This window comes from Neophocaena asiaeorientalis, unplaced genomic scaffold (assembly GCF_003031525.2).
Source record: "Neophocaena asiaeorientalis asiaeorientalis breed wild unplaced genomic scaffold, Neophocaena_asiaeorientalis_V1.1 scaffold757, whole genome shotgun sequence".
NCBI lineage: Eukaryota > Metazoa > Chordata > Mammalia > Artiodactyla > Phocoenidae > Neophocaena > Neophocaena asiaeorientalis.
The window spans coordinates 353,073-363,595 of NW_020172686.1; the positions used below are offsets into that span (position 1 = coordinate 353,073).

Here is a 10,523-nt window from a genome sequence, read left to right on the forward strand (position 1 = left end):
ATCATGAATGGATGTTGAATTTTGTCAAATACTGTTTGCTGCATCTCTTCACATAATCATGTGATTTTTCTTTTTTGGTCTGTAAAAGTGGTGAATTATATCATATTAAGGTATAATTTGTAGGCAGGGACTGCACAGATCTTAAATGTTAGAATTTGTTGAGTCTGACGAGTGCCCGTGTAACCCATACACGTGTCAGGGTGTCCACTTCCATCAAGTCTCCTTGTGCCCTGCCAGCCAACCGCTACCCAGTCCCCCCGCCCCAGTTTATTACTATTTATTCTATTACTGTTTATTTTGATGTTCAAATTATCTGTAATTTGACCAGTGGGAGCCCTTTCAAGCGGGCTCTAGTATACTTTTGACACATCCCTGGCACTGTCCAAGTACTTCCTTACATTCTGGCACAAAATGTTTAAAGTTTATCTTGCACATGCCTTGATTCAGTCCAGGTATCAGTCATTTCTCCAAGGAACTGTGTTCCTTTTGGTGGGGAATAATAATTTGAACCCAATATTTAGGTGTTCTTGTAATGAATTTGATACAACTGAAGATAAAATTTCTTGAATTGGAAATTGTCAGAAAGTTTATTAGTGGGACAGATTTCCTGTTAGTGCTTAGAGGAATGTAATACATCAGTGCGTTTATAGACCACATTGATAAATATTTGCATAAGAACCGTGGGACAGTGGTTGGCAGGGAGTGCCTGTAAACTTAGGTTGCATGGTCTCCACAGTGACACAAATTAAACCCTCTGATTTACTGTCATACTCACCAGACTGCCAGAAATTAAACTGGACAGAATCTGTTGATTTAGGTCTATGAGATTCTTACCCACTGTTGATTGGGAGTGTAGCATGGAAACATTTCACATGATCTGGAGAAGGTGAGTGTGGGTAGGCCCTTTTGATCCAAACAGCATGCTCTAAAGGTGGTCTTGTGTTTGTGTGCCAGAAAACACATCTGATAATGTTCCCAGCAGCATCGTTTCTTCTAATAGCCCCAAACTGGAAAGGAACACATTGTCCGTCAGCAGTAGAACAGATCGGTGGGTCATGCGCGTTCATGTAGAGGGATGCTAATAGTAATCAGTAGTGAAAATGAGTGAGTCGGTGTGGGCGGGTCTCAGCAGCGCCCTGTGGAACAGAAGGAGTTCCGGGAGAGCCCAGCTGCAGCATTCCTTCAGGTAAAGTTCACTAGGAAGCAAAACCAAACACAGCGTAGCGTGGAGCTAAGCCTGTAGGTGACGGCAGCAGGGGAAGATGTTCACACGCAGTTCAGGTGGGGAGGGGGATGCCTTCATAGTGCGCGGGGTCTCCAGGGCGTGCGTAACAGCTTATTCTTAAGCCTCGGGATGAGTACACGGGTGATTGCTTTATCATTACTTTTTAAGCTTAGAAGTTTTTCTAATTCTCGGCATTTTATTATGAAAAATGTCAGACGGGAAAGGAAACAGTGTTCAGTGAGCGCTCAGGCCGCTGCTGAAATTCTCCGATTATGTACAAACAAGTGGGATTCACGCAGCCGTTTGTATGTTAACCACATAGTGTCCAGTGGCATTTATAGTGCATTCACGGTGTTAAGCAACCACTGTTACGTATATCGGTTTCTAAAATATCTTCATTGTCGTAAAAGAAAACCCCGCACCCGAGAAGCAGTCACTCCCTGGTACCTGCTCCTCCAGCCACTGGCAGCCACCAGTCGGCATCGTCTCCATAGATTTACCTAGTGTGGAGTCGTGCAGTATTTTGTGCCTGGTTTCTTTCACTTAACGTGATGTTTTCAAGGTTCATCCACATTGTAGCATGCCTGAGCACTCCATAACTTTTTATGGTGGAGTGTATATCCATTGTACGGGTGTGCTACATTTTGCTTATCCACTCTTGATAAATATTCGGGCTGTCTGCAGCTTTTGGCTGTTGCGAACAGTGCCACTATGAATACTTAGTAGCTACCCCATTTTACATCCCGTCAGCAATATACAGAGGTTCCGATATTTGTATATCCTTGCCAACTCTTTTTTTCCTGTTAAAAAAAATTCTAGCCATCCTAGTGAGCGTGAAGTGGTGTCTCATTGTGTTTTCGTTTGCATTTCTCTTGTGACGAATTATGTTGGGCATCTTAATGTGCTTGTTGGTCGTTCGTATATCTTCTCTGGAGAAAAACCTATTCAAGTTTTGAAAAAATTTTTTAAAAAAAATTCTATGATTAATTTTACTGTGCTTTTAAAAATCACATTATTTAATATTATAAATATTTAAGAGACCTAAAAGAGGAAAACCAAGGAATCTCCATTTTGAATTATAGATCTTTGTCGCAAATACTAGTGGATGTCTAAGGAGACAAGAAAATGGAGAGTCTGTCAGGAAAGAATTGAAATGAAAAAACATACCTTTTGTTTTCTTCGGAAAAAAAAAATCTCAGTATGAGTTTTATTATTTACAACCAGTTGTAGAATTTTTATATTGACCAATGAAACTCTAGAAATAAATTCAGAATTCCTTGTATTACATACACAGTATATTAATTTCTGTCTGCTTCCAAAAGACTTTGAGGTAGTATTTTTTTCTTTCTTCTTCTTTTTTTTTTTTGGCCGCACTTGCGGGATCTTAGTTCCCCGACCAGGGATTGAACCCCGGGCCCATGGCTGAGTCCTAACCACTGGACTGCCAGGGAATTCCCCAAAATAGTTTTTATTACAGTTATTTAGCTCTTAAAAAATCCTAAGTGGAGATTATTTTTCAGTGATTATAGCATTAAAGGGAATGAATAATTATAATTCTGTAAACCTACCCCAACTATTGATTTTTTTTTTTTGCCATTTAAAAAAATTTATTGAAATTTAGTTGATTTACAATGCTGTGTTAGTTTCAGGTGTACAGTAAAGTGATTCAGTTATACACACATGTATATAAATATATGTATATTTTTTAAACATTTTCTTCCATTATAGGTTATTACAAGATATTGAGTATAGTCTCCAGTGCTATGCAGTAGGTCCTTGTTGGTTATCTATTTTATATATAGTAGTGTGTATGTTTTAACCTTAAGCTCCTGATTTATCCCCCAACTACTGATTTTTTTATTCTTTTAAAATTTTATTTATTTTTAGCTGCATTGGGTCTTCGTTGCCGCGCGTGGGGGCTGCTCTTCGTTGTGGTGCGCGGGCTTCTCATTGTGGTGTCTTCTCTTGTTGCGGAGCACGGGCTCTAGGCGCACAGGCTTCAGTAGTTGTGGCACACAGGCTCAGTAATTGTGGCTTGTGGGCTCTATAGAGTGCAGGCTCAGTAGTTGGGGCGCACGGGCTTAGTTGCTTCTCAACATGTGGGATCTTCCCGGGCCAGGGTTCAAACCCGTGTCCCCTGCATTGGCAGGCGGATTCTTAACCACTGTGCCGCCAGGGAAGCCCCTTAGTTTTTTATTTTAATGAAGTTCAATTTATCAGTTTTTTCCATGGATATCCGGTCTTCTAGCGTCATTTGGTTGAAAAGACTTTTCATTCCATTTGGGTTGTTTTGGTGTCTTTAGGAACTGGCAAGGTTGTGTGAGTCTGAGTCTCCCTCTGGGCTCTCTGCTCAGCTGTTTTTATCTGTCGTCCATCCTTAAGCAGCACTGTGCCATCTGCTGAGTCTTGAAGTCCAGGCTTCCTCTTGTTCTTCCCTCAAGAATCTGTTTTCAATTCACCGACCTCTGTGTCCCCACCCTACTCTTCAGCCTATCCAATGAATTTTTTAACTTTCAGACACTTTTTCTGTTCTGTCTTTATTTGGTTCTCTTTCTTTTTAAAAAAAATTTATTTTTTTACTGAAGTATAGTTGATTTACAGTGTTTCTGGTGTACAGTGAAGTGATATATATATTCTTTTTCAGATTGGTTCTGTTTTTTAATCGTTTCTTTTTTTCTGTCAGGATTTCCTCTCGTCTTTCGTTACAACATACCTTTATGTCCTTGGGCGTCCTTATTAAACCTACTGTGAAATCCCTGCTGCTACTTCCAGAATGTGAGGCGTCTGGGGGTTGGTGTCCATTGATTGTTTTGAGTATGGCTTGTGTTTTCTCGTCTCTGTGTTTTGGAGTAATTTTTTTTAAATATATATATTTTTAACATCTTTATTGGAGTATAATTGCTTTACAATGTTGTGTTAGTTTCTGCTGTATAACAAAGTGAATCAGCTATATGTATACATATATCCCCGTATCCCCTCCGTCTTGTGTCTCCCTCCCACCCTCCCTATCCCTCCCCTTTAGGTGGTCACAAAGCACCGAGCTGCTCTCCCTGTGCTATGCGGCTGCTTCCCACTAGCTAGCTATTTTACGTTTGGTAGTGTATATATGTCCATGCCACTCTCTCACTTCGTCCCAGCTTACCCTTCCCCCTCCCCGTGTCCTCAAGTCCATTTTCTATGTCTGCGTCTTTATTCCTGTCCTGCCCCTAGGTTCTTCAGAACCATTTTTTTTAGATTCCATATATATGTGTTAGCATACTGTATTTGTTTTTCCCTTTCTGACTTACTTCACTCTGTATGACAGACTGTAGGTCCATCCACCTCACTACGAATAGTTCATTTCTTTTTATGGCTGAGTAATATTCCATTGTATATATGTGCCACATCTTCTTTATCCATTCATCTGTCGATGGACACTTAGGTTGCTTCCATGTCCCGGCTATTGCAAATAGAGCTGCAGTGAACATTTTGGTACATGACTCTTTTTGAATTATGGTTTTCTCAGGGTATATGCCCAGGAGTGGGATTGCTGCTGGGTCGTATGGCAGTTCTATGTTTAGTTTTTTAAGGAACCTCCATACTGTTCTCCATAGTGGCTGTATCAATTTACATTCCCACCAACAGTGCAAGAGGGTTCCGTTTTCTCCACACCCTCTCCAGCATTTATTGTTTGTAGATTTTTTGATGATGGCCATTCTGACCGGTGTGAGGTGATACCTCGTAGTTTTTTGCTTTATAAATTTATTTATTTGTTTGTTTTTATTTTTGGCTCCATTGGGTCTTTGTTGCTTTGTGCGGCCTTTGTCTAGTTGCTGCGAGTGGGGGCTGCTCTTTGTTGTGGTGCATGGGCTTCTCATTGCGGTGGTTTCTCTAGTAGCGGAGCATGGGCTCTAGGCACGCAGGCTTCAGTAGTTGTGGCACACGGGCTCAGTAGTTGCGGCTTGCGGGCTCTTGAGCACAGGCTCAGTAGTTGTGGCGCAGGGGTTAGTTGCTCCACAGTATGTGGGATCTTCACGGGCCAGGGCTCGAACCCGTGTCCCCTGCCTTAGCAGGCAGATTCTTCACCACTGCGCCACCAGGGAAGCCCCCTCATTGTAGTTTTGATTTGCATTTCTCACCTTACATTTGGGTCTTTAATCCATTTTGAGGTTTTTCTGTGTGTATGGTGTCAGGGAGTGTTCTAATTTCATTCATTTACATGTAGCTGTCCAGTTTTCCCAGCACCACTTAGATTCTGTTTTTGTGCCAGTACCATACTGTCTTTTTTTTTTTTTTTAATTAATTAATTTATTTATTTTTGGCTGTGTTGGGTCTTCGTTTCTGTGTGAGGGCTTTCTCTAGTTGCAGCGAGCGGGGGTCACTCTTCATCACGGTGTGCAGGCCTCTCACTGTTGCGGCCTCTCTTGTTGCAGAGCACAGGCCCCAGACGCGCAGGCTCAGTAGTTGCGGCTCATGGTCCTAGTTGCTCCACAGCATGTGGGATCTTCCCAGACCAGGGCTTGAACCCGTGTCCCCTGAATTGGCAGGCAGATTCTCAACCACTGTGCCACCAGGGAAGTCTTGATTACTGTAGCTTTGTAGTATAGTCTGAAGTCAGGGAACCTGATTCCTCCAGCTCCGTTTTTCTTTCTCAAGATTGCTTTGGGTATTCGGGGTCTTTTGTGTTTGCATACAAATTGTGAAATTTTTTGTTCTAGTTCTGTGAAAAATGCCAGTGGTAGTTTGATAGGGATTGCATTGAATCTGTAGATTGCTTTGGGTAGTAGAGTCATTTTCACAATGTCGATTCTTCCAATCCAGGAACGTAGTATATCTCTCCATCTGTTTGTGTCATCTTCAGTTTCTTTCATCAGTGTCTTACAGTTTTCTTTATACAGGTCTTTTGTCTCCTTAGGTAGGTTTATTCCTCGGTATTTTATTCTTTTTGTTGCAATGGTAAATGGGAGTATTTCCTTAATTTCTCTTTCAGATTTTTCATCATTAGTGTATAGGCATGCAGGAGATTTCTGTGCATTAATTTTGTATCCTGCTACTTTACCAAATTCATTGATTAGCTCTAGTAGTTTTCTGGTAGCATCTTTAGGATTCTCTATGTATAGTATCATGTCATCTGCAAACAGTGACAGTTTTACTTCTTTTCCGATTTGGATTCCTTTTATTTCTTTTTCTTCTCTGATTGCTGTGGCTAAAACTTCCAAAACTATCTTGAATAATAGTGGTGAGAGTGGCCAACCTTGTCTTGTTCCTCATGTTAGAGGGAATGCTTTCTGTTTTTCACCATTGAGGACGATGTTGGCTGTGGATTTGTCACATAAGGCCTTTATTATGTTGAGGTAAGTTCCCTCTGTGCCTGCCTTCTGGAGGGTTTTTATCAGAATTGGGTGTTGACTTCTGTCAAAAGCTTTTTCTATTGAGATGATCATATGGTTTTTCTCCTTCAGTTTATTAATATGGTGTATCACGTTGATTGATTTTGAATTGGGTTTTGGGTATCGTGAATGATAGGTTGCAGAGACCCTGAGATCTGTTATATCCTTCTGAGGAGTTCTGCTGGTTTGCTTTCACATCTAGTTAATGTGATTGGTTTGAAACTGTAGCCTCTGCCTCGTGAGATCTCGGTGTGGTTATGCTGGCCTGTGCTTGGCGTCTTGGCATGTGGGTGGTCAGGAGGCAGCCAGAAAAAAGGGGAGCTTGGGGCCCATCTCCGCTGCCTTCTGTGGCGATTCTCCCTTACCTGTCTCCGCTCTGGTCTCCTACTCTCCATCCTAGTAGTCTTCAAGCCAGTGAGACCCTCCCTGTCTGGGTCTGAGACTGGGGCCTGCCCTTGTGCCAAATGCCGTAAACCCAGAAGCGTCTCTTAGTTTCATTCCCTCCTTGCAAGTATCGAGTCCCACGCTGTATCTGCCCACCTTTTCACATTTTTTATATTTCTTTTAGAGTTTGTATTTATCTTGAATGTGTTTAGTCCAACAGGAAGTACTTGGCCATTACTGGACACAGAACCCTCTATCAATTCCTTTTATTAAAAAAAAAAACAAAACCGTTTTTTGATTACAGAAGTAATACATGTTCACTGTAAAACATTTAGAAAATAAGTGCACACACACAAATTATAAATTGATTGTAATCTTGTCCCCAGAGACAGCCACTGTTCACATATTGTCTGCTTTTTAAATCATTCTTTTCTCTTCTCCCTCCTTCCCGCTCTTCCTTCTGCCCCCATCTTTGTTAAATGTAAACAGGGGGTGCTTACTTTCCCTCTTCATTACCCTGAGGCCTTGCCCCATGGGAGGCAAAACCTGCAGCGTGGCTGGTCCTGGCAGTGAAGTGTCCCTTCCTAGGGATGCTGGTCAGTAGCCACTGTCACAGGCAGTTTCTTCGTTCAGACATCTGTAACTTTTGCATTTAAAATGCCTCGCTAAGTAGAGTGGATATAATTGAATTATTTAAAAAGTTAGCAACTGCTAAACACCATGCTTGGCCTTTAGTAGCCCTTCAGGGGTAGTGCAGGTGTCAAAGGTGTAGGGCGCCCAGAGTCAGCTAGTTTCTGTCTTTGCCGGTAGCTTTTCACTTAAACATTTTAAATAACCTGTATCTATTTCACACAGTTATATATCAAGTAGGGTACTAACTGCAGTACCATTTTGAAGTCAATTAGATAGTGCTTCATTGGAGTTTTAGCGCCATTTTCCAGTAGGAAGACAATTTCAGTCTTCTTATCATTCAGCTTTTGTGATTTCGGCGGGCTGAGCGACGCCAGGCAGTGTGACTGGTCAGGAGGCCAAGTTGTAGTCCTTGCCGAGACTGAGGTTTCCTGCGTTAGTTTCTGCTGTCATTGTGCGTGCAGAGCCAGCTCGTTTCCGAAGGACTCTAGATTTGCATTGAACTGAAATTCCATTTAAAACCAGAATGCAAATCCTTTTTTATCCTCCAGAGGTAAGTTAGAACTTTAAATTATTTATTATAATACATCGGGTAGATGACATTTCTCTTCTTAAAAAGAAGGGAAGTCAGTGTTTGGGATAATTATGATAGTTTTAGTTTACATTCATTCTTGTAATACACTTAAATTATGAAAATCTCAGTTTTTCCTTTTTTTTTTTTTTTCCAGCAACAAGCCCTTGCAGGGACCCTTGTGGCAGGGGCTGGCAGTGTGATCGAAACGGACCCCTTTAAGAGGCAGCAGGCGGGACCTCCGGCAGGTATGTCACGGAGCACAGGCTGAAGGGCCCCCCGGAGCCAGTTAGCGTCTTAGTTTGGGAATTCCAGTGTAGTGGCCACCTGTTTCTAAAGCGTGGCCCCTAAGGAACTTAGTTTTGGTTAGTTTCTACTTTGAAAGTTAATTTTTCTTTTGGTGGTAATCAGCTAAACAAAATATTTATGTGCATGTTTATGTGTACTGAAGTTAGAAATTTGTCAGTTGAATAGGTATATTCCAGTTTGATTTTCTGTGTGCATTTGTAGGCTGTTTAGTCCTCATGACATGATTAAGTGTAAAGCCATCTGCCTTTTCAAATTGTCATTCATTTTTCAAACTGAATTTTTTCTCCAAGTTAGGAACTTAATACACATTTTGTGTAAAAGATTCAAACAGTTTAGAAGGGTGTAGTTTAAGTCTGTCTCTGGTTTGGTATTCCTTCCCCATTCCCTAGCCACAGAGCTGGCTATGTTTGTTCAGTTTTACAGACAAGCATTGCTACAGGTGTGTCATTCTGAAAAAGTTCAAATGTGATCCTATATATATACACTGTTATGTCTTTAATATTAACTGACTAGGCCATCTTTCCCAGTCATGGACCTCATTCTTTTTGATAGCTGCAAAATACTGCACCCACTGCATGGGTGCCTCCTTCTTCATGCATCAGACCCGTGTTAGCATACGTTTGTTAGTACCGCCTTTTTTCTGTTGTAATCAAAACCTGATTGAACATTTAGTTTCACAGTTTTTTCTATACATGTCTGTCCATGTATCTAAAAGCAGCGCTCCAAGAGTGAAATTGCTAGATCAAAATGTGTGCATAGTTGAGTATTAGCGAGGCTAAGCTGCCCTCCAAAAGGGTAGGGTCAGCTTTTGCTCCCATCAGCAATTTCTGCTTCTCTCACATTTTGGCCATTTTATTAAGTATCTTTTAATCTTTGTCGAGCCGATGGGTAAAAAATAAAATCTTTGTTTTGATAATGGATTTCTTTAATTTCGATGCGGTTTCAGTTACCTCTTCATGTTCTTAACCATTTGTGAACGTGTTCCTCTGCTCGTTGTTTGTGTTCTTTGCTCATTTTGTCTTTCTGGTTGTTGATCCTTTTCATATTAATTTGTAAGAGCTTTATGAGTGTTGCCCGTTGTGTATGTTGCAGATAATTGTCTCTTAGGTTGACGCTTGTCCTTTGCCTTTTTTATGATGCTTTTCCTTATATTTACAAATTTTTAACGGAAAGAAATTATATTTATCAACCCTATCTTTTATGGCTTCTGCATTTTGGTTCATGCATAGAAAGGCCTCTCTGTTCAAAGATGATAAAAACACTTACACATGTTTTTTCTACTACTTTTGTGGTTTTATTTTTACATCAAACTGCACCTTTTCTGAAAATTATTCTAGAGCAGTCTAAGAGACCTCGACTCGAAGTGGGTCACCAAGGGGTAGTTTTCCAGCACCCAGGGGTGAATACAGGAGTTCCTCTCCAGCAGTTAATGCCGACAGTTCAAGGTAAGACCCAGCGCCAGAACTAGCTCTCTTAGCTCAGAAAGAGGGAGTGCAGAGAGGGCTTAAAGCAGCAGCAGACTAAAACGTGTGCAGTCCAGGTAGCATATCTGAGGTGGTTTCTGCCATTGGGACGTTCCTCTGAGTCCCACTTCACACAGTATGAAGAAACCACCGGAGACCAGCTCTTGTCACTTTAGCGGAGCCGCACGTCCCACTGTCCTCAGCTTCTCTCCGGTTTTCCCTCCTGTGTTTTCTCTGACTTGCTGCTGTGGTAGGGACCCTGCGGTTATCCCGTGCCTGCTCTGCTTGATGCTAACGCGCAAAGGCCGAGGCCTTTCTTTCCTTTGTTGTGTGCTCATTTATCACGTTAGACCTAATACACAGAGATCTCCCACCAGGTAAACCTCCCGTTTGAGTGTGTGTGTTGCGAGCGCAGGGTCTGAGGCAGCCCTGGCCGGTGGAGTCCGAGCCCGGGAGTCAGGGCCGCTGGGTCTGCCCTCTGTTGCAGGGGGAATGCCACCCGCGCCGCAGGCCGCTCAGCTCACTGGCCAGAAGCAGAGCCAGCAGCGGTACGACCCCTCCACGGGGCCCCC

The 10,523-nt window shown here is 42.1% G+C and overlaps 1 protein-coding gene across 1 annotated transcript in view; it reads left to right on the forward strand.

Annotated features, from left to right (window-relative positions):
- The window catches only part of EP400 (E1A binding protein p400), a 116,694-nt gene that overhangs the window by 26,221 nt on the left and 79,950 nt on the right, over positions 1-10,523 (forward strand). Inside the window, exons 3-5 of the mRNA XM_024739910.1 lie at positions 8,337-8,427; positions 9,826-9,933; positions 10,439-10,517. Of these exons, the coding sequence (XP_024595678.1) occupies positions 8,337-8,427; positions 9,826-9,933; positions 10,439-10,517 (278 nt within the window). The remainder of the gene's footprint in view (positions 1-8,336; positions 8,428-9,825; positions 9,934-10,438; positions 10,518-10,523) is intronic.